Raw genomic sequence first — 23,841 nt, forward strand, 5'->3', positions numbered from 1 at the left:
CAACTTGCTGAAAGCTCAGATAATGGTTAGTACTTTTCAGCAATGAGGTATCTCTTTTTTTTAATTTTTTTTAACGTTTTATATATATTTTTAGGAGACAGAGTGCAAGCAGGGGAGGGGCAGAGACACACACACACACACAGAATCTGTAGCAGGCTCCAGGCTCCTAGTTGTCAGCACAGAGCCCGACGTGGGGCTCTGAACCCACGAAGGGCAGGATCATGACATGGGCCAAATTTGGACGCTTAACAGACTGAGCCACCCAGGTGCCCCAGCAATAAGATATTTCTTAAGGTATGTAAATTTATTTTTACATAATGCTGTTGTAAACTTGATATTACAGTTCATTATTATATATTACTATATATATGTTATATCTACTATATTATATATAGTATAACGTAAACATAATTTTTATATACACTAGAAAACCAAAAAATTCATTTGACTCATTTTGTTGTGATGTTCACTTTATTGCAGTGCTCTGGGACTGAACCCCATAATATCTCCAAGGTATGCCTATATCTTTATTGAAGTTGTAAATGTCCTGTCTTTGCCAGTGGAAGCTTCTTCAGCCTGGTTCCTTGAGTCCCCTTTTCTTTTTTTTCCCCCCTTAATGTGGTAGAGTACACATAACATAAAACTTATTATCTTAACCATTTTAAGTATACAGATAAGTATTATTAGATATATTGATAATGTGCAACTATCACCACCATCCATCTCCAGAACTCTTATCACCTTCTAAAACTGGAAGTCTATACTCATTAACTGATAATTCCTCCTCCCCCCAGCCCCTGGCAACCACCATTCTACTTTCTATCTCTGTGAGTTTGACTATTCTTTAAAAAAAAATTTTTTTTAATGTTTATTTTTGAGAGGTGGGGGAGGGGCAGAACAAGAGGGAGACACAGAATCAGAAGCAGGCTACAGGCTCTGAGCTGTCAGCACAGAGCCGAACGCGGAGCACGAACCCACAGACCTCAAGATCATGACCTGAGCTGAAGTCAGATGCTTAACTGACTGAGCTGCCCAGATGCCCCGAGTTTGACTATTCTAAGTATCTCAAGTGGCATCATATAGTGTTTAAATTTTTGTGAATGGCTTATTTCATTTAGCATAGTATCTTTAAGATTTGTTCATGTAGCATATGTCAGAATTTCCTTCTTTTTTAAGAAGCTGAATAATAATCCATTGTATGCACATGCCACATTTTCTTCATCTCTCTATCAGTGGACGTTTAGGTTTCCATATTTTAGCTATTGCAAATAATGCCACCATGAACAACTTGATTTTAAAATGGGCAAAGGTCTTAAATAGATATTTCTCCAAGCAAGGCATAGAAATGGCCAATACATACACAAAAATGTGCTGAGTCACTAATCAGGGAAATACACAGGGAATGAGCCCTTTTAGTAAACCTGAGGATTATCACCAGGTGGCTGGAGAATCCCTTTCAGTCCAGAAATTCTGTGATTCCCTTTTCTGATCTTAAATTCCATTATGTGATGGAATGTCCCTAAATACCTAGGCTTTACTTACTTACTTAACTTACTTACTTACTTATTTATTTATAGAAAGCACACATGCCCGTGTGGGGGTGGTGGAGTGGCAGAAGGAGAGACAATCCCACGCAGTCTCCATGCTCAGCGTGGAGCCCAACCCAGGGCTCAATCCCATGACCCAGGTATCATGATGTGAGCAGAAATCAAGAGCCGGAGGCTCAACAAACTGAGCCACCCAGGCGCACTGGAAAAAAAATACAGGTAAACTTAGTCTATTTCTGGCAACCTATTGACTTAGGAATTTAATGGCCTACTTGAGTTTTCAGGAACACATGGCCTCCTATATGGTATAAACACTTCGGGGCACCTGGCTGGTTCAGTGTCTAGAACATGTGACTCTTGTCTCAGGGTCATGAGTTCGAGCCCCACGTTGGGTGCAGAAATTACTAAAAAAGTATATAGCACTTACCTTTGACCAGAGGAAGTGTGAGCACAGAATGCAAAGACTCCTTTGAGCTTGTTTACTTATCTATAAAATAATGTTGATAATTCTTAACCCATCCTTCACAGGGCTGTCGTGAGGACTGAAAATATGTCTGTGAAAGGACTCTGGGAACCATGAGGCATATCGATGGTGGTAATAATCGTAAGTACTCAAGTCAGCAATTATAAATAACAATTTTTCTCATTCTATTTAGGATCAGGAATGGGGTAAAACAAATTCCAACGACTTTAAGGTCTACATAAAATCATTTGTAATTTTTTATTAGTTTTTGGAAGTAGTTCTGTTGCTAGGTAAGCCCTAACTAAAAAGCAGCTACCGTGGCTCCCCAATCAGAGATGCTGTGCTACAGTCTTCAGTCGGCAAGATCATCGGTTTCCCACAGTAAAAATACATTTGTCCCTGAGCCGTGGCTCCTTTGCCAGCAGATGAGGTCCAAGAGGCCAGACCTAGAGAATGACTTAAAAATTTGCTTCCAAGTTGAGAAGAATGCCGGACAACAGAGTGGAATGAAGAGTTGTTTGTGAACTGAAATACTGACCATTTACACAGTCAAGCCAATCTCATTGTCATATTGATGAGAGAGCATAAGGCAAGCTGAGGGCAAACTACAGGCTAGCACACCCCAGTCCCCCCAAAATGGGGGAATATGTGTGACATTCCTCAGGTACTCTTGGCTGCCCAAGAACAAAGGAAAGGGAAAAACAGATGGTTAGCTGATAGAGATCAGAGTCCTGCAGGACAGGAGTCTCCATCAGTTCACAAATATCTCAGTAAATTACAAGAAAAAGGCAATCTTATCAACAGCCTAATCTCCAGAAACTTACAGACTCAGCTTCCTGGAGCCCTAATATCACCCTCTCCTCCACAATGATGTAGGGAACAAAGGCAAGAAGGAAATGGCGGATAAAATTAAATTTCCTTATAACCTGCAGCCCATTGACAAATACTTGAGTCAAATACAGAGTCTGACATTTCTCCAGGAACTCCCTACTGGTCCTAATGTTAATGCCACACTAGAAGAAAAACAACCTTAGCTTGACAATAGCAAGGCCTCAGGTATCTTAAGAGTTCTCTTTAGCATATCAAAGTCCTTCTAGAAGCCTGCCTTTTGTCTTTTACTTGCCCCCCCCCCCCCTGCCAACTCCATTGGATATAACCAGGTACTCTTTACTACCCCGGTGCAGCTCTTTCTGCCCACGGGTCCTGTCCCTGTGCTTTAATAAAATCACCATTTTTGCACCAAAGACGCCTCAAGAATTCTTTCTTGGCCATCAGCTCTAAACCTCCCCCTCCCCCCTCACCAATCCAGAACCACATCAGGGCCATCTAGGCTGCAGTCCTGGCCCTCACTGTGTGATCTCTCATCCTTAACACTTCCCTTACAGTGCTGTTCTGTAGCTAAGAGATAATGGATGTAAACACCTGATATAGTGCCAGCCTCTTAGATGGGGTGGTGGTGTTGGGAGAAAACACCAGCTTGGCAGACCCAATCTGCCCTAGTTAGATTTCTGACCCTGGGCATCAGTTTCCTCTCTAAATTGCCTGGGTTGGTCCGTCAGGAGATATTTCACTCTTAGGAATCTAATGAAAGGTAATATAAGCCCTCTTTACAAAAATGTACAAAAGGACATATTTTTTAAATATTAGAGAACTCAGTCCCACTCTAACCCCGGATAAAAAGCCCAGAGCTGGATAGCTTCTAAGAATTGTGTATGATATTGTTTCTTACAAGTAACTGGGCTTATCATGACACAGACTGTCTTTGTCCTCTACTATGGAATCTATCCTAGTCATCAGCGCTTTCCTATTACTAGTTTTTTACTACGTGTGTTTAATATGTTACTCAGCATTTAAAGCAAAAAAAACCTTCACATCTGAAGTTGACCGTCCACTAAGGTCCAGATTGAAGGAATAAAAGGTGAGGCCAGTTTACTGTGGGATCCAGGGCCCCATAAATACAGTAAGTAGGGGTGGCCAGTTTAAAAAGTTTGTTTCTCGGGGTGCCTGGGTGGCTCAGTTAGTTAAGGGTCCAACTTCAGGTCATGATCTCACGGTTCATGTGTTTGAACCCCAAGTCGGGCTCCGTACTGACAGCTCACAGCCCAGAGCTTGCTTCTGATTCTGTGTCTCCCTCTCTTTCTGCCCCTCCCCAACTCACACTCTGTCTCTCTCTCAAAAATAAATGAACACTAAAAATTTTTTTTAAAAAACACCATATTTTAAAAAATAAAAAGTTGGGGCGCCTGGGTGGCGCAGTCGGTTGAGCGTCCGACTTCAGCCAGGTCATGATCTCGCGGTCCGTGAGTTCGAGCCCCGCGTCAGGCTCTGGGCTGATGGCTCGGAGCCTGGAGCCTGTTTCCGATTCTGTGTCTCCCTCTCTCTCTGCCCCTCCCCCGTTCATGCTCTGTCTCTCTCTGTCCCAAAAATAAATTAAAAACGTTGAAAAAAAAATTTTTTTTTAAATAAATAAAAAATAAAAAGTTTGTCTTACCAAAGATGTGTACATTTTCATCATTTTTACAAAGCCCCAATTTAGGGAAATAATTTAGTAAGAGAAGAGAAAGTACCAGAATTGTTAATGGAAGTCTCAGTTCCTTATACAAATAAGAATCAATGTTTAAGCTTACTTTTTTTTTTAACATTGAAAAGGTATATGGTTTGTCTAACAAGATTATGTGGTTACTATGTGTGAAGAGTTTTCAGTTATTCTCCAGTCTGCGAGGAACGTTCGCCTCACTCCCTGGCCCTTGCCAAGTGGTGATGTCTGTGAGCAGGAAAAGAAGAACCCCATGCCCTCACTTTCTTTATTTCAGGGAAAATTTTATGAAAATGTGACTTGAGTCAGTGAAGGAATGAGTCATTTGTCTTTAAAAAGAAAAGTCATAAGCAAGTAATTCTGCAAATACTTAGTTATGCATAAATTTGGTGAATTAGAACTTAAGCTCAAACCCCACTCTCACCCTTAAATATTTTGCAGGACTGAGAACAGCCCTCCATGTACATTTATCCAATTTCCAAGACAGGAAATGGGAGCGTCTTTCCTGGCTTTAAATGTGGGAGTTGTCCAGACAGACATCGTTGTCAACCCTGAAATGATCAAGATGAGTTCAGAATATTTATGTACCTCCTGTGTTTAGAGCAGGAAACGTTATCAGGTGCTACAGAGCTGTAGACACCACACCCTTCACTCTTAAGGGGCTCAGCTTGGTCAGACCTTAGATTAAGTGCCAATAAGTACATCCCCCAAGGCAGGATTTTAAGCAGGAGTGAGGCCAAAACAGGAAAGAAAAAGGTAATTTGGAGAAAACAGTGGAGAAAGAAGAGAACATTGGAAAAGAAAGCTACCATATTTAATACCCTTAGAGATAAACTTTACATGCACAAAACAAAAGGAAGGCACTGTAAAAAACATTTTTTTCCCAGAGAAAATCCTGTGTTACAAAAAAAAAAACAAAAAAACAAAAAAAACAACAACAACAAAAAACCAAAAACCCAAACAGCAGAAATGAGAAACAACGGAAGCCGCTGAGAGATAATGTTGCAGAAATTTCCTTAAGAAGCAGAATAAGCAGAAACAGATGGAAATAAAGGACACAAAGTTAAAGTAGGGGATGGCCAGTCCAGGAGGCCCATTATCAAAAAAAAAAAAAAAAAAAAAAAAAAAAAAGTTCCAGAAAGCAATAGTAGTTTTGAAAAGGAGATTTGTGTCCCCCAAAGTAATGGTACGAGGAGGTGGTGCCTTTGGAGAGGACAAGGTCTTGAAGGTGGTGACCTTATAAAGGGACCCCAGAGAACTCCCTGGAGCTCTTTCTGCCACGTGAGAACACAGTGAGAAAGCAGCATCTGGAAACCAGAAGCAGGGTCCTCCCTCACTGCTGAATCTGCTGGTCCCTTGATCTTAGACTTCCAGCTTCCAAAACTGAAAATTAAGCCACCCAGTTTATGGTGTTTTGTTATAGCAGCTTGAGCTGAGTAAGGTGGGTGGAGGACAAAATAAAAAACTCAAAAGCGTCCCCAGAAAGGAAGAGTGTGCCACTGAGTATCCAGCCTAACAGATGAAAATAAACCCTTACAAATTCACATCATTGTGAAATTTTACGATAGGAAACAAGAAGTTCTTATAAACATCCAGGGTATTGCAGGAGAAGGAAAGAACATTTCTTAGAAAGGAGCAAGAATCCGAATAGCACTGGATTTCTCAATAACACTAAAAAAAGACAAAGGGGTGATGCCTTCAAAAATCTAAGGGAAAAGTGATTTCCTAGCCTAGGATTCTAAAGCCAGCCAAACTCCCAGTTAAGTGAGGGGACATCATTTAGACATTATCAAACACACCAGCTCTCAGATTTACTTCCCAGGAAAGTTTTGTAAGAAGGTCCTAAAAGATGTTCTCCCCCAGAGTGGGATAACCAAGAAAGGAAAGGAGGGATACTCTGAAAGGTTGTGAAAAGAGATGCTGAATCAAGACAAGAGCTGGCAGCTGACTTAGAGTACAACCAGCCGAGCCCAACCCAGCCCTGAGCAGGTCAGAGACTCTGGGAACAAATTCTTCAAGAAGATGAAGTCTCTGTGCTTGAACATACTGAGAGGAAGGAGATTGGAGGAGGTGAACAGCAGAAAAATCTCTGTGGTGCGACATGGTGAGGTAAGGTTCTGACTGGTACTTCCATAATGATGATACCAATATGAGTGTATTAGAGAATGAGAGAACGGATGTGTGTGAGAGTGTATGTATGTTTGGTGGGAAGAGAAGATGAAAGACAATTGAATCTTCTAAATTCAGAAGTCAATAGATGATGGCTAAAGCAAAAAAACAAGAAAATGAAGGAGTAGCAATATAACAGACTATATACGAATAGTAGTGTTTTATCAAGGTCATGTTTCCCGAGTGTAATCATTATATGGATAAGTGCCATGATGTCTGCAACTAACTCAAACAGCGGAGAGAGAAGAAAGCAGGTGTGAATCTAGGTGCGGTATATGGATGTGCACCATGCTCCATAAATTTTCTCAAGATGTGAGATGTTTTCAAAAAACCTGGGACATCAGTACTAGTACAATTGCATTACTTAGAAGAAGATAGCTATGCTTATCAATTAAAAGTTTTTAAGGGGCGCCTGGGTGGCTCAGTCGGTTGAGTGTCTGACTGCGACTCAGATCATGATCTTGTGGTTGACGAGTTGGAGCCCCGCATTGGGCTCTGTGCTGATGGCTTGGAGGCTGGAGCCTGCCTCAGGTTCTGTGTCTCCCTCTCTCTCTCTGCTCCCCTCCTACTCATGCTCTGTGTCTCTCTGTCTCAAAAATAAATAAACATCAAAAAAATTAAAAAAAAAAGTTTTTAAGTGGTTGTGCATAGGATTAGGAGATGAGTGTATTGGAGCATGGGAAGGAGAGAGCGCTGTGCTTCATGACTAGCTTTGAATGGGGATTTCTTTTTTTTTTTTTTTTTTAACGTTCGTTTATTTTTCAGAGAGAGAGAGAGCACAAACAGGGGAGAGGCAGATAGAATCCGAAGCAGGCTCCTCACTGTCAGCACAAAGCCTGATGCAGAGCTCGAACTCACAAACTTCGAGATCATGACCTGAGCTGAAGTTGGGCGCCTAACCAGCTGAGCCACCCAGGTGCCCCTGATTTGACTCTTAAACTCTGATATACACACCTTTTATTAAAACCTGAATTTTAGGGGCACCTGGGTGGCTCAATTGGTTGAATGTCTGATTCATGATTTCGGCTTAGGTCATGATCCTAGGGTCATGGGATCAAGGCCTACGTCAGGTTCTGCACTGAGTGTGAAGCCTGCTTAAGATTCTCTCCCTCTCTTCCCTTCCTCGGTTCATGTGCTCAAACTCTCTCTCCCAAATAAAAAAAACCCAAAAAACAAAAAAAAAGGCCGAATTAAAAAATATCAATGCATATTAAGGGAAATTTTAAAATCAGCAAAACCAAAACTTTATAAAAGCAGCTTTTGTACATACAAACAATGGTAGAAAAAAATTTTTTGTTTGACTGCCACAACAAAAAGAAACACTAAATATTTAGGCACAGCCTTAACAGGAGATGTGCTAGATTTACCTGATGTCTGTCTGACCCTCTACTGAACCGCATAAAGGAATTCTTGAACAGAAAGACACATCTTCTTCCTAGTAGGATGATTGATTAGTGTAGAAGTGTTACTTGTCCCTAAAGTAAACTTAATGCAGTCTCCAAGTCCCAACAAAATGATTTGATGGCCTATTTGTAAGAAAACTATAGAAATATGTGAAAGAAATGGCTAAGGACTTCCTCAACTAGATTTGAAAGCTACAGAATATTAAAACTGTGAACAAAAGGCCAACTGAAACAGTCCTAGGAGGAAACCCCGTATCTGCCGCACGGCTATAGCCTGTGGACAGCGAGATCTAGGGACAGAGTCTCAGCCTGGCCACTGCTGCCCAGAGACTGCTGAGTGTGAGCCCCTGTCCATCTGTCACACCCACTCTGGACACGGCTCATCCGGTCATGGATACAAATGACCTGCTGCAGAAGGCCATTCTGGCCAAGCAGGCCGAGCGATATGATGACCTGACAGCCGGCATGAAGTCTGTAGCCAAGGAGGAGAGGAATCTTCTCTCAGTTGATAGAGGGCAGAGGGGGCTCGATCTCACAACCACGGGATCATGACCTGAGCCAAAACCAAGAGTTGGATACTCAACCGACTGGGCCACCCAGGTGCCCCAACTTTTTACTTTTTTTAATGTGGCACTAGAAAATTTTTAATCATGTGGCTTGAATTCTGTTTCTCTTCCCTCTTCCTTTTTGAGGATAGGCTGCAGGTGGAAGTGTAACCTGAGTTTGGCCAACCAGAGTCTCCCCTGTGCCCAAGCAAGCACAGCCAGGACAGAGGAAGGTCAGAGGAAGGGAAGCCACAGCTGGGGTGCTCCTCCAGATGTCTCAGTCTTCCAGGTCCACACCCACCGAATAGGTTCCCTTTTTGCTCCCATTAGCCAGTCTCTTCCTGGTGTTTACAGTCAAACACCCTAACGGACTTGATCAGGAAGCGGTCCCTGGTGTATCTTGTTACCACCAAAGTCACTCAATTGCTGGGGCAGTTGAGTCTTTATCAAGCTCTGCAGGGGATTCTGATGCTTAGCTAGAGTTGAGAAGCTTAGCTTTAGGTCTTTTAAAAAGCATCTGTATGGCCAGGGAGCAACCATGAGCCTATGTTATCACAGTTCTGATTTAGAGGTTAAAGGAACTGCCTGGGATCCCTGCCCTCCTGCAGCTTTAAGAATTTCATGCATTTAACAAGTATTCATTGAGGACCTGCTATGCATGCTCCAAGCATTGTCCTACACAATAAGGATAGAGCAGTGAGCAAAACAGACAAAAACCTCTCTCTGCTAAAGCATACTATTTAGTGGGGGAAGCAGGGACAATAAGCCAAATTTAAAAAAAAAAAAAAAAGAAAAGAAAGAAACATGTGGTGAAAGTTCTAAGAAGAAAACCCAACCAACCAGGGAAGGGGATAAGGAGTGTGTGTGTGTGTGTGTGTGTTGGAAGGGCTTAGAAATTTAGATGGGATGGGGTGCCAAGGTGGCTCAGTATGTTGCATCCAACTCTTGACTTCGGCTCAGGTCATGATCTCACAGTTCTTGAGTTTGAGCCCTGTATCAGACTCTGTGCTGGCAGCATGGAGCCTGCTTGGGATTCTGTCTCCCTCTCTCTCTCTCTCTGCCTCTCCCCTGCTTGCTCTCTCCCTCTGTCAAAATAAATAAAAATAAACTTAAAAAAAAAAAAAAGAAATTTAGATGGGATGATCACAGAAGGAAAACGAAGAATGTCATGTTTTCAGGAAAAGAGCAAGCCTTGACAATGTGGGCTGGGGAAGCGCTTTCTAGGTAAATAGAGAAGCAAGTGCCTTGAGGTAGAACCTTGGGCTTGAAGATGACCTTGAGTTCCTGAATTGGGCTACTCCCAGCCTGTGAGGCTGAGGCTGCTCAAGATTTCTGGGTGCTGGAAGCTGCCACTGAGGAGAAGGGGTGGGCAGGATTAGGTGGTCCCAAAGGATGAAAGGAGGGGAATGGTGGGGTCAGAGTTCTGTGCATGGAGTTGGAGAGACTGTGGCCTTAATGACTTTTTCTACCTTGTGTAACTTGGTGTGTCATTTCAGAATTTGCATTCACTCTTGTCAACTTAAGGAATCTAGAGAGAATTTGGAGAAGTAAGCAAGCTTCTATAGCAGATACCACCTGTGGCCAGAGGGCTGCCCTACTACATATACCCAGAGTCCTCCTTGCTGAAGAGGGAATCTCAGAGTCTCACTGGAGGCACTATGCAGGAGCTAGGGTGGCTTTGATCCCTAACCAGGAGCACCTTATTTCCAATGTACCATCTAACTCTGGGCAGCACGTGGAGATCTGCAGTTGAGGTCCACACCTGTCTGTCTGTCCAAGTGGACTGGGCATATGTACCAAGGGACAGATAGCCTGCTAATAGTTGGGTTTGGTTTTTTTCTTAATGCATGCAAATAATCAAAAATAAAACTAGAGTAGCCTAATTTCCCAGGAGTAGATGGAGAACTTTCCCTCCTACACCAGGAGGAAAGTTTTGAATGGGAGAAAACCCAGGAAGCCTCTTTTTCCACACTCTTTTCTCATGCGAGGACCCTATAATAAGAAACAGATATTTCTAACTTAAAAAAATCTAGGATACTGGAGAAACAGCAGAAGGCCAATGAGCCTGGTGTGGGGTAAGGGAAAAAATGGTAGCAACTGAAGTCAGAGGTAAGGGCGTGGGGGGAAGAGGCATCTGCAGTCTCCATCTTCTCCCATTTAAAAAGTGAAACATGACTTTTCACCCAGGTGGTATCAGCCATCAGCGCAGTGGGTGAAAGGGTGCTTGCTGCTAAGGTACTGTCCTGAGAGAGACGCAGAACTCTGGGATAATCACCCTTTATTTGGATAATCACCCTTTGTTTATTCAGGTAGTTTTGGTGAAGATAAGGTAGAGAAAAGTCCTTATTTCATGGAGCTTATCACAACCAGACACTTAGACTAGAATGTGTGTGGATTTTCTTCATGACAATGAGAAATACTGAAAAAAAGAGAAATAAAAATATTGTGGCAGGATCACAGACCCTAAATGCTCTTTGCCCTGAATTAAGTGAGGATACTTCCCAGAATCCTGTTTATCTGGAAACTTGGAAATTCTAGTGATCACCGACAGTGGTTTTATTTTTCTTAGGACTCCCGACTTCCCTTTGAACTGAGAGTTGGTCACAGCACTCTGGCTGATTAGATTGGATTAGAAAGCAGGAAAACTTAAAAAGTAAGTGTGTGCATTCCTTTGGATTGTCAAATACTCATCAAACATTATTTCATCGCCTGATTTGCCCAAACAGCTGTGCACCGCCCACTGCTGGGGCACCGATGTCCTCTCCAGCTACCCATAACCCATTCTGGGGCTGTGTTCGTAGGCCGGAGCTTAAATTTCTGCTCTGATCTGTTTGCAGATCTATAAATAAATGTTTTGGCCTATCATCAGTTGCAAATCAGGGATCATCTGTGCTCATTCATTCATTCATTCATTCATACTTTTGAGTACTTAATGGAGGCCAGGCATGGTTCTAGGGACTGAGGGGAACCCCAGTGTATAAAATAGGTGAAGTAAGTGACTATAGGAGGGGAAAACTGGGGTTACATGTGTGCGAGCATGTCATAAATAAGTACACACAAAATATGTTAGGTGTTAGGTCCTGTGAGAAGAGAACGGCAGAGAGGTGGAGAATGACAAAGCAGGTGCTTCTAACTTGTTTGCTAGGGTGACTTTTGAATAGGCATCTGGAAATCTCAGGGTAGAACTTTTCAGGCAGAGAAAACAGTAAGAACCAAGCGTCAGAGGTCTGGCAGGGGTTGAATGTTGGAATAGCAGATAGGAGGCCATGATGGAGGGAGGGAGCCTAGGGGATGAGTTCAAATGGTGTCAGGGGACGAGCTCAGATGAGACCTTGTAGGTCATGGCAAGGACTCTAGATTTTATTCTAAGTGAGATGCAAAGCCACTGAAAAATTTTGAGAGGGACATGCTGGCTGCTGTGAGAACAAACTAGAAGCCCAATCAGGAGGCTACCACAGTAATTCAGGCAAAAGAAATGGTGGAAAAAGACATGCAACAAACACTGGCCCAGAGCGCTAATAGGAAGGAGCCTGCTGATTGGTCTGCACCCCCTGTATTCTGCTCCTTGCAGAGGGATCATCAAATGTCTGAGGAGAAGCCTGGTCAAGGATACTTGGCTTGATTGAAACAGGGCATTTGTTCATAGCAGACATTTTCTTTAAAATTCTTAATATTTATTTTTGAGGAAGAGAGATAGTTAGTATGAGTGGGGGAGGGGCAGAGAGGGAGGCACAGAATCCAAAGCAGGATCCAGGCTCTGAGCTGTCAGCACAGAGCCAGACATGGGGCTTGAACTCAAAAACTGTGAGATCATGATCTGAACCCAAGTTGGATGTTTGAGCCACCCAGGTGCCCCATAGCAGACATTTTCTTTTCTTTTTTTTTTTTTCCAGACATTTTCTTAAATACATTTCACTTTATAATATCCTTTAAGACCTTTACTAATTTGAATACCTTCAGAAGCCTGGGTAAAAAAATGCCTGCCTTCTGAACTTCTCAGACGCTGTTGTAGCTTAATTCACAAAAGGACGAAAAACGTGGTTGTTTTGTTTTGGCTTTTTTGCAAGCCCTATCAACCTATTAAAGTATCTACATGCCACTGTGGACTTTGCTGTTTTCACCCACTTTAGTTCTCTTGGACAGAAAGTGAGTATGGAAAGAGCTGGGGTGATGCAGACTTTGGGGAAGCCTCCGTAAGTAATTGCAGTTTGATGAGGAAATCTACTTGTCCACAAACTTTCTGCTGTATGTTTTGAAGGTAAAATATCAACCACCAAAGAGATCCTTAACTGGCCACTCCCCTGGACAAGCACTGCTACACCTTCCGTGACCACTTTTGTATGGAGCCTCCTGGGAACTTCCCTGGCAGGCTGTCCCCGAGGTCCCTCCTCCCCGCGGCTGACCACATGCAGATCTTGGAGAGGTCATGACGTCCGGCACTGCCTGGTGAGCGCTCCTCCTTCCCTGCCATGTGGTTATTATGGAGGGCAACTTCTCATTTCGAACACCGAACACCGTGGATGGCAAAGCTGGCTGACTGCCCCTGGGCATACGGCCACAAGGCAACTCCCAGGGACAGCCTGAGGACGTCCTAGAAATGGCTCTGAGTTTCCATGCTGAGTCACCGTGGCTGAGGCAAAGTATCCCTCGATCTTTTCATTCTTTGGAGACTGTAATTTTCCTTTTCAAAACAACCCTTACCATTCTTTATAATATTTTATCTAAATAAATGGTAGGGAAGAGACGTGAATATGGATCACATGGAGTGACTTGGCTTAGGGATGGTTGTGTTCATGACAGACATAAGTAAAAATAGATGAACTAAGTCAACCACCAATTGAGACCATTTTCTTCAAAGGCATAGGAAAAAATTATCACAAAATTGTAAGTATCAGACATAAACCTTTAATTTTTTTTTAAGTGTATTTATTTTGAGAGAGAGCGCACGTGTGCACATGGGGCGGACGGAGAATCCCAAGCAGGCTCTGTCCGCACTGTCAGCACAGAGCCCACCACAGGGCTCGATCTCACAAACCCTGAGATCATGACCTGAGCCAAAATCAAAAGTCAGATGCTTAACTGACCGAGCCACCCAGGCACCCCAATCCTGATTTCTTCTAAGTGACATTTAAAACTAGAAATAAGATTCGATAGCTTGGGTTATTTTATCTCCTTCACATGAGGATATCTTATAAAATATTGTGGTTCAGAATATCCAAGTGCTTCTACATGGCTTTAGTGATGGTCACAATGAATGCTCAGAAGGCAAGGATTGAAGTTAATCCCCTGCACAGAAAGAAACACTGAGGTGTAGAGAGGTTAAGGCTCAAAGGCAAATGTTTAGGAGGCCCATGTGACCCACAAGAATCAGAGCCAGGTCTTTGTTAAATGCCTGCTCCCCACTCCAAGAAGGCATTTAAATAATCTCTGGACATCAATAGATGTTTGTGATGTGTATGCTCATATAACAGAGTTTTAAAGTTTTTAGAAATAAAAATACTTTCATTTGAAAATTTAAAATTTTACCAATATTCCAGTGGCATCAAAAGGTAACAAGAAACACGTGAAATTGATTTTTAATAACATTTTACTTCAGTCACAGACATACCTTAGAGATGCGGTGGGACTGGTTGCAGACCACAATAAAGTGAATGTGACAATAAAGCAAGTCAAAGGAATTTTCTGGTTTCCCAGGGCATGTACACTATACTGTACTCCATTAAGTACACAATGGCATTGTCTAAAAATCAGTGGACACATCTTTATTAAAAATATTTTAGGGGGGCACCTGAGTGGCTCAGTCGGTGGAGCACGTGACTCTTGATCTCAGGGATGTGAGTTCGAGCCTGACAATGGATGTAGGGATTACTGAAAAGCAAAATCTTTAAAAAAAATACTTAATTGCTAAAAAATGCTAATCATCATCTGAGCTTTCACCAAGTCACAATATTTTTGCTGGAGGAGATTCTTGCCTCTATGTTGGTGGCTATTAACTGCTCGGGATGGGGATTGCTGAAGGTTGGGGTGGCTGGGAAATTCCTTAAAGTAAGCCAACACAGTGAAATTTGCTGCATTTTTCTCATGAACTATATCTCTGTAGTCTGTGATGCTATTTGGTAGCATTTTACCTGCGGAACTTCCTTCAGAATTGGAGTCAAATCTTTGAAATCCTGCTGCTGCTTTATCAACTAAGTTTATGTGATATTTTAAGTCTTTTTTTTTTTTTTTTATCATTTCAAAAATCTTCCCCAGGAAGTAGATTCCATCTCAAGAAACCACTTTCTTTGCTCATCCATAAGAAGTGAGTCCTCATCCAAATTTTATCATGAGATTGCAGTTCAATATAATAATAATGAAAACATCTGTAATATTGTGAGAATTACCAAAATGTGGCAGAGACACAAAGTGAACAAATGCTGTTGGAAAAATGGTGCCGACTGACTTGCTTGACCACAGGGTTGCCACAAACCTGCAATTTAGGAAGTGTAAAAAGTGAAGCACGATAAAACAAGGTATGCCTTATATCTACATTTTATCATTTCAATATGTAATCACAACTTAAAAAGTATTAATGAGGGATTTTACCTTTTTTTTTTTCATAGTAAGTCTTTAAAATTTGGTATTTTACAGTGACTCTGTTTCCTACTTTGGATTCTAAATTTTCAACTAAAATACTTCCTCTGTGTTTAGATTTCATAAAATTTACATTTGAAAAAGTAAATTCACATACCCAAATTATTATAGGCATACTTAAAAGTTTTCCAGTAACTAAGAATCAATAGTTAGTTAAACTTTAAAAAACCTAAAGTTCCTCAGTGGCACTAGGCATAATTCAAGTGCTCAAGAGTTCCATGTGGCCAGTGGCCGCTATATTGGGCAACACTGATTTAAAAAGCTGCAAGAATGTTTGCTTAGGATTTGATATTAACAGAATGGCATTCAGAGCAGACGGTTTTTAATCTCTCAAAACTAACTTACTTTCTTGTAGCTTCACCTATCCACTGTTCTCATCAACAGAATTAAAAATTTTCTTAATTACATTTTCTTATAATATGCCATGTTTTCTAGTAAGGTTTAAACTGCATTCAGATTTTATGTATAAATGTTTTCTGTTGAATTATGAAGAGGCTTATCTGCATTAAATGACTCCTGCAGCTCTCTCCAGTGCAAACACTGTAATACTAAAAGTGTTAACCCAATCCCTAAACCCAGTGTTAAAAAGGACACCAATATGTTTTTTACAGAACAGTGACTCCTTGGATATTTATCTAAATGGAACAATTTCTGAGAATCCAAAGGTGAAAATATTTTTATGCCTATGCAGTTTACTTCATTATCTCTTTACAAGCTGAATGTTTTAAAAATAAATGCTGAATGCTTAGGTGATAGACTGAATGATGGCAGCTATACAATTTCTTATTTAACTTAAACCTGTGTGACCCTTAAAATGATAAGACCCACTGATCAAAACAGATGCTCGGGGCGCCTGGGTGGCGCAGTCGGTTAAGCGTCCGACTTCAGCCAGGTCACGATCTCGCGGTCCAGGAGTTCGAGCCCCGCGTCGGGCTCTGGGCTGATGGCTCGGAGCCTGGAGCCTGTTTCCGATTCTGTGTCTCCCTCTCTCTCTGCCCCTCCCCCGTTCATGCTCTGTCTCTCTCTGTCCCAAAAATAAATAAACGTTGAAAAACAAAAACAAAAAAAAAAACCAGATGCTCAAATCTTTACTGAAAACGAGCAGTTAATCCTGTGCTCAAACTGGTGCAAAAACAGAATGAGGTGCAAATGCTGGAGCTCGAGAAGTCTGTCTGGAGGTGAGATGCCGCTGCCTCCTACACCTTGGACCTCATGTCTCTGGCCTGGTCCCGCAGCTCCAGTGCTGCGATCGCAGAGAGGTGGACTTCATCGGGCCCATCTGCTATGCGCAGAGCTCGTGTTAGGGCATACCTGGAAAAACAAAAAGTGCAGGGATGGCAGGAGTTATCAAAGAGAAACCTGCTACTTTAATGTCAGTCACTCTGATTCTAAGCCAGGACTATTCATTTTTGAAATCTTGCCAAGACGGTGATGAGAAAAAGCACAAAGAAAATCAAGGAAAGTAAGCCCAAGGGCTTGGAAATGCCATTTAAAGTTCTCGCCCTGGGAAGAGGAATCTTAAGTGGCCCAGTGCAATGGGCTTAATCTCAGTCTTGGTTTGCTCTAGAAGTTGCTAGACCTAAGAGATACCTCAGGTAAGCCACAGGCAGTGAAGTTAAATATGTACCACTTCTATATGTAGTACTATATATTTAGTTCTTTCTTATGGTTAAAGATTTCTGGGAAAAACTGGTGCGGCACCAGATTCTCCAGTGTGCGAGAGAAGGTGGCAGGGGGCTGCGAGGTGACAGGCAATGGAGAGTGTTCCTCGGCTCCCAGCCACCAGAATCTGGACCTGAGATGGTCGCTGGCCTGAGGCATCCCTGCAGACATGGCAAACAGACCTAAGGACATACTTACGCCCAGCTCTGGGCTCCCTTTGCCATCTGTGATCCTGTGTGATCCTACTGGTTTCAGGGTGAACCCCTATGCCATTTCCTCGCTAGTCCACGAGCCCCAATGTGCCCAGTGAAATAATTGTGATCCTAAGAGCAACCATTGATTGCACCTATATTACCTCATTTAGCTTTGAACTATACTTTTAGTGTCTGTATTTTCTTCTTAAACAGTGTCGAGGCAGCTATAGATTTCTAGTCCCATTCCAAGCCTGCCAGATGAAGACGATTACTGAGTGACATCTACTCACATGGTAGCCAGAGGGTAGTCCTGGGAAACACCTGCGCCTCCACACACTTGGATCGCCCGGTCAATAATTTTGCAGATGGCCCGAGGGGCAGCCACTTTAATCATTGCAATCTGCATAAGCAAGATATAAGAAGGTTTCTCTCTTCGACAATATACAATGTGGCAGAATTTTATATAATCTGTATTTTCTTTGTGAAATGAGACAAGGGAACTTTCCCATATTAATTCATCACTGAAACAGGATCTTTGTTGGCATCCATCAAAGAGATCCGTTGTAATGCCACTAATGGCCATATTGCAATCAATACATTCTGGAATGAGAGATCTTTTCCAAATCATATTTTATTATTTATAACTTGATTGTTTCCAAAAGGATTTAAGGCAGCTGATAAATCACATTCATCACCTTAGGGATCATAAAAAAGAATTCAAGGGGCACCTGCTTGGCTCAGAGCATGCAACTCTTAATCTCAGGGTTGTGAGTTCAAGCCCCATGTTGGGTGTGGAGCCTACTTAAAAAAAAAAAAAAAAAAGTCAAAAAAAAAAAAAGAATTCAAGAGCCTTCACTAATGAGTTCTCTTTTACCAATTTTATTGGCTTTTAGAATTAAACGATCACGTTCTTACTCCATGTAAGCCAGAAACATAAAGCAGGGAATGAAAGGAGTCTCTTATGAAACATTCACTATGTGGTAGCAAAGTGCTACACATTCTATGTCATCTTTGTCACTCTTTGCTAAACCCTAGGCCACAGGCAGAAAGATCAGATACTTTGCCCAAGGCCACATGGCTAGCAGAAAGTGACATACTGTGTACAATTCCAAGTCTGTGTAGTCTAGCATTTCCCTCTTCCTTGTTGCATCTCAAGAATACTGAAGATATTCTGCACCCTGAAAATCATTCCCTAAAACAGGCAAGTGAAAGGAAAACTAGCAAGTGACCTGTATCTATAATCTTGAAAACCAAAATCACATGGAAACTTCCAATATTCTGAGTGCCATCAGGGTACCACGAAACCTGAAATGACCAGTGGGTGAAAGAAACGGAAGAAGCCTTGGCAGATGGTGGTCCAAGGGGCCTCACCTCCTTCTTAGCACCAGTGCTGCCTACAGTGTCAATGCTGTGGGCGGCTTTCAGGGTCAACAAACGTATCTTCTCAATGGCAATGCGGCTTTTAGCAATCCAGTGAGCCACAACCTCCTGCAGGGGGGAGCAAAGGGCAACAAAAAGGAGGAGTGGCTAAGTTGTGAGTCCACATCCAATAGAACTTTGTAGTTTGGTAAAATACTCCAGGCTATTGACTGTTCCCAAGCCTTACTCTATTTTTATTTTATTTTTAATTTTTTTAAAATTTACATCCAAATTAGCATATAGTACAACAATGATTTCAGGAGTAGATTCCTTAATGCCTTTTACCCACTTAGCCCATCCCCTCCCACAACCTGTTTGTTCTTCATATTTAAGAGTCTCTTAGGTTTTGTCCCCTTCCCTGTTTTTATATTTTTGTTTCCCTTCCATTATTTTTTAATGGAAGAGTTGACTTACTTGATATATACCAGGCAACCACATACTTGTGGAATGCTACAATTAACATTGTTAGATTTTAGAAAGAAATTTTATTTGCTCAGAAAAATAATTTATTTTGGATATCTTGATGTCTAAAGTCAAGATGGCTGAATTGAGCAACCGTCTTATTGCCAAAACATTCCTCACTGGCCCTCCTGAATGCTAATCTCATAATCTCATTGACACTTGGATAATGTCTGATGGTGGACCAGATTATAATCGAGATAATTCCCAGGACAATTTCAGTGTGGGGAAGGTGCAATAATAGTCCTTGGTTGTGTTGTTATTTAGTAACAATGACCTTTACCTTTGGTGAACAGTTCTATCAGTTGTACCCCACCTATAGATTGGTGTAGCCACAATCAAGATCTAGAACAATTCCATCTCCCCTTAAAGCCAATGCCCTTCTTTAGTCACACCCTCCCCAACCCCTAAACTCTCACAACCACTGATCAGTTATTCTAGTTTCTCAGTTATTATAGTTTTGGATTTTTCAGAATGTCATACAAATGGAATCATGTAGCATGTATTCTTTAGAGACTGGCTACTTTCATTCCGCATAATGCTTTTGAGTGTCATTGACCAAGTTCTGTGTACCAACTGTTCATTCCTTTTTATGAATGAGTAGTATTCCATTGCAGGGATGTACCAGTTTGTTTAACCATTCACCTGCTGACGGATATTTGGGTGGTTTCTAGTTTTTGGTGATTATTAGCAGAGCTTCTATAACCATGTGCATACAGGTTTTTGTAAGACTATACTTTGCATTTTTTAAAGCAGATGTAGAGAATGGAATTATTAGATCATCTGGTAAATGCTTATAGGAAGCTGTCAGTTTTCCAGACCAGCTGTACCATTTTGCATTCCCACCAACAGTTAATAGTTCCAACTGCTCTCAAAACCATCAGCACTTTTTTTTTTTTTTAACATTAGTCATTTTAACAGTGAGCAGAGCTCTTACATGGTAGTTTAAGTTTGCATTTCTCTAGGACTAATAATGTGGATCACCTCTTGATGTGCTTATTTGCCATCTATATATCTGCTTTGATGGCATGTCCATGTCATTTGCCCACTTCTAACATTGGATTGTTTTCTTACTGCTGTTTATTCTTTATTAAGTTCTTTATTAAGGATACAAGTCAGTTGTCAGATGGGCAGTTTGCAAATATCTTCTCCCAGTCTGTAGCATTTTCATTTTCTTAATAGTAACTTTTCAAAGGACAAATGTGATTAATTTAAATGATGTCCAATTTGTCAATTTTTTTCTCTTATGGTTGCTCTTTTGGTGCATGTCTAAAAACATTTTGCCTAATCCCAGGACACAAAGGTTTGTTTTTTTTTTTGTTTGTTTTGTTTTTTAAATAGAAGTGTTCTAGTTTTAACTTCTACATTTAGATCGATAATATATTTAAATTTTATGTGAGGTATGAGCTTTAGGACAAGGTTCATTTTTTTTTTTTTTGCCTATAAATGTTCAACCTTTCCAATACCATTTACTGTAAAGATTAACCTTTCCCCATGAACTACCTTTGCACCTATATAAAAAATCATTTGACCCATATTTTTATGAGATTATTTCTGAACTCAGTTCTGTTCCAAAGATCTATGTGTCTTTCCCCCTGCTAATACCACACAGTCATGGTTGTTGTACTTTACAGTAAGTTTTTAGATCAGGTAGTGACCGTATTCCTCCAACTTTCTTCTTCTTTTTCAAATTGTTTTGGTTAGTTTAGTTTCTTTGCATTTTGTATAATTTTTAGGACCAGTTGCTGATATCTACAAAAAAAGTCCTGCTGGGATTCAGATTAGGATTACATTAAATCTATAGATCAATTTGAAGACAGCTGACGTCTGTACTATTAGTTTAACAGTGCATGGACACAGTATTTCTCTATATTTAGGTTTCCTTTGATTTCTTTTATCAATTTTATAATTTTTAGCATTTGGATACTATATATGTTTTGTTAGATCTGTGTTTTAAAAGTCTATTGTAAATAGTATTTTTTGAATTTCAGTTTCTAGTTCATTCCAGTTGTTCAAAAAATGGATTTTATGTGTTGATCTTATATCTCATGACTTTGCTCAACACAGTTCTAGGAAGGTTGTTTTGTTTGGTAGATCCCTCGGGATTTTCTAATAATCATGTTGTTTGTGAATATGGGCAGTTTTACCTCTTTGTTTCCCTTAACTGTATGCTTTTTTTTTTTTTTTGGACTCACTGCATTGGCTAGGACTTCCTCTATGATGAGAAATATGAGTAGTGAGAGTAAACATCCTTGCTTTGTTCCCAATCTTGGGGGAAAAGCATTTAGTCTTCCATCATTAATTTTTCAGATGCTCTGCACTGGGCTGAATAAATTCCTTTCTATTCCTAGTTTGCTGAGAGTTTACATCATGAATACATGCTGAATTTTGTCAAGTGCTTTTCTGGATCAGTTGACATGATTATGTGCTTTTTATTTTTCAGGCTAACATGGCAGATTACAATAATTTTTTTCTTAGGAATTGAGTATGAATCAGCCTTGCATTCCTGGGATAAACCTTACTTGGTTGTGGTATACTATTCTTTTTATATATTGCTGGACTTTATTTCCTAATAGGTTTTTGCATCTATATTAGTCTAGTTTGTTCTTATCTGGTTTTGGATTAGGGCAATTCTGGCCTCAAAATGAGTTGGCAAGTGTCCTCTGCTTCTACTTTCTGGAAAAGACTGCAGAGAATTGGTGTTATTTCTTCTTTACCTGTTTAGTAGCATTTACCAGTGATACCATCTGGGCCTGATGATTTCTTATTTCAGCAGAGTTTAAACTATGAATTCAACTGCTTTACTAGTTGCAGAATACTATGGTTATCTATCTTACCTTCAGTGAGTTTCAGTAGTTTATGGCTTTTGAGAACTCAGTCAAGTTGTTTATGTGCTCTGCACACATGCCTCAGTGTGTGGATACACTCAGAAACACTACAGATAAATCAAAATGGAATTCTAAAAATGCTAACTTAATCTAAAGGAATCAGGAAAAAGAAAACAGAAATGAAAAACAGAACAAACACAAAACAAAAAAATTAAATGGCAGACTTAAGACAAAGACTGATAGAGTGGATTGAAAAACATGACCCACCTAAATGCCATCTAGAAGAAATTCACTTCAAATATAATGATATAGGCAATATGAAAGCAAAAATAAGAATAAAAAATATATAGTATAGAAACAATCAAATGAAAGTAGAAACAGCTATATTAATATCATGTAAGGCAGACTCTGAACAAAGAAAATCACCAAAGACGTAGAGGGTTATTATACAATGATAAAAGGGCAAATTGTAAATGTATATGCATCAAACAGTGGAGCTGCTGAATATGTATATATAAAACAAAAACCTGATAGAAACCAAAGGAGCAGTAAACCAATCCACAATCCTTGTTGGAGACTTTAACACCCCTCTCTCAACTACTGAGAACAACTAGACAGAAAATCCGCAAGAATATACAGCAATTTAACAACACTACCAAGCAATGTTCCACCCAACAACAGAGTACACATTCTTTTCAAGTGTCCTCAAACATATAATAAGATAAACCATATCCTGAGCCATAAAACAAATCTCAACAAATCTGAAAGAAATGGAATAATACAGACTTTGTTTATAACCACAATGGGATCAAACTAGAAATTAAGAACAGAGGAACAGGAAAATCTCCAAACGCTGGAAACTAAGTAACATACCTTTAAATAATTCATGTGTTAAAGAAGAGTCTCAAAGGAAATTGAAAAAGACACTGAGCTGAATTGACATGAAAACACAATATATCACAATCTGTGGGACACAGGTAAAGCAGCACTGAGGGAAATTTATAGCACTAAAAACATATATTAGAAAAGAGGAAAAGTCTCAAATTAATAATCCATGCTATGGCCTCAAGAACCAAAATAAAAGAGCAAAATAAATCCAAAGAAAGCAAAAGAAAGTATATAATAAAGAGCAGAAATCAGTAAAATTGAAAAAAAAGAGAAAATCAATAAAACAAAGATCCTGTTAATGTTAAACCCTAATATAACAATTATATTGGATAGTTTTATGTATTAATAATATATTTTATATTCTTTGAAAAGATCATTAAGAGCAACAGGCCTCTAACAAGACTGACAAAGGAAAAAGTAGGCACAAATTACCAATGTCAGGAATGAAACGGGGGATATGTCACTAAAGACCCTGCAGACATCAATAGGGTAACAAGAGAATATTATGAACATCTCTAAACAACAAACTTGACAGCTTAGATAAAATGGACCGCTTCTTCAAAAAACACAACCACCCACAATTCATTCAATATAAAACAGATAAATTGAATAGCCCTATAACTATTAAGGAAATCAATCTTCAAAAAAGCTACCTCCCGGACCCAAATCTCCAGGCCCAATGGGTTCATTAGAGAACTCTTACCAAATGTTTAAAGATGAATTAACACCAATCGAGACAATCTCTTCCAGAAAATAAAAGAGATGGGAAAACTTCCCACATCACTTTGTAAACACAGTATTATCCTAATATCAAAATCAGATAAAGACAGTACAAAAACAAAACAAAAAACTACTGACCAATATCCCTCATGACTCCACATTCAGAAATCCTTAACAAAACATTAGCAAGTAGAATTCAGCAATATATAAAAAAGAATTATACACCATGACAAAGTTGGGATTATTTCAAGGATGCAAAGCTGGTTCAGTATTTGAAAATCAATTAATGCACTCTACCATCTTAAAAAGGCTAAAGCAGAAAAATCACATGATCATATAAATCAATGCAGAAAAATCATTTCACAAAATTCCATT

The 23,841-nt window shown here is 40.3% G+C and overlaps 1 protein-coding gene across 3 annotated transcripts in view; it reads right to left on the reverse strand.

Annotated features, from left to right (window-relative positions):
* Positions 1-16,366: 16,366 nt before the first annotated feature.
* Positions 16,367-23,841, reverse strand: part of ACAD11 (acyl-CoA dehydrogenase family member 11) — a 91,182-nt gene continuing 83,707 nt past the window's right edge. For all 3 annotated transcript variants that reach the window (XM_047876341.1, XM_047876342.1, XM_047876343.1), the window contains exons 18-20: positions 18,524-18,640; positions 17,443-17,552; positions 16,367-16,607 (exon numbers count right to left, since the gene is read on the reverse strand). In XM_047876341.1, coding sequence (XP_047732297.1) covers positions 16,493-16,607; positions 17,443-17,552; positions 18,524-18,640 — 342 coding nt within the window. In that variant the 3' untranslated portion in view covers positions 16,367-16,492. The remainder of the gene's footprint in view (positions 16,608-17,442; positions 17,553-18,523; positions 18,641-23,841) is intronic.

The sequence above is a fragment of the Prionailurus viverrinus genome, chromosome C2, assembly GCF_022837055.1.
Source record: "Prionailurus viverrinus isolate Anna chromosome C2, UM_Priviv_1.0, whole genome shotgun sequence".
NCBI classification, from domain to species: Eukaryota; Metazoa; Chordata; class Mammalia; order Carnivora; family Felidae; genus Prionailurus; species Prionailurus viverrinus.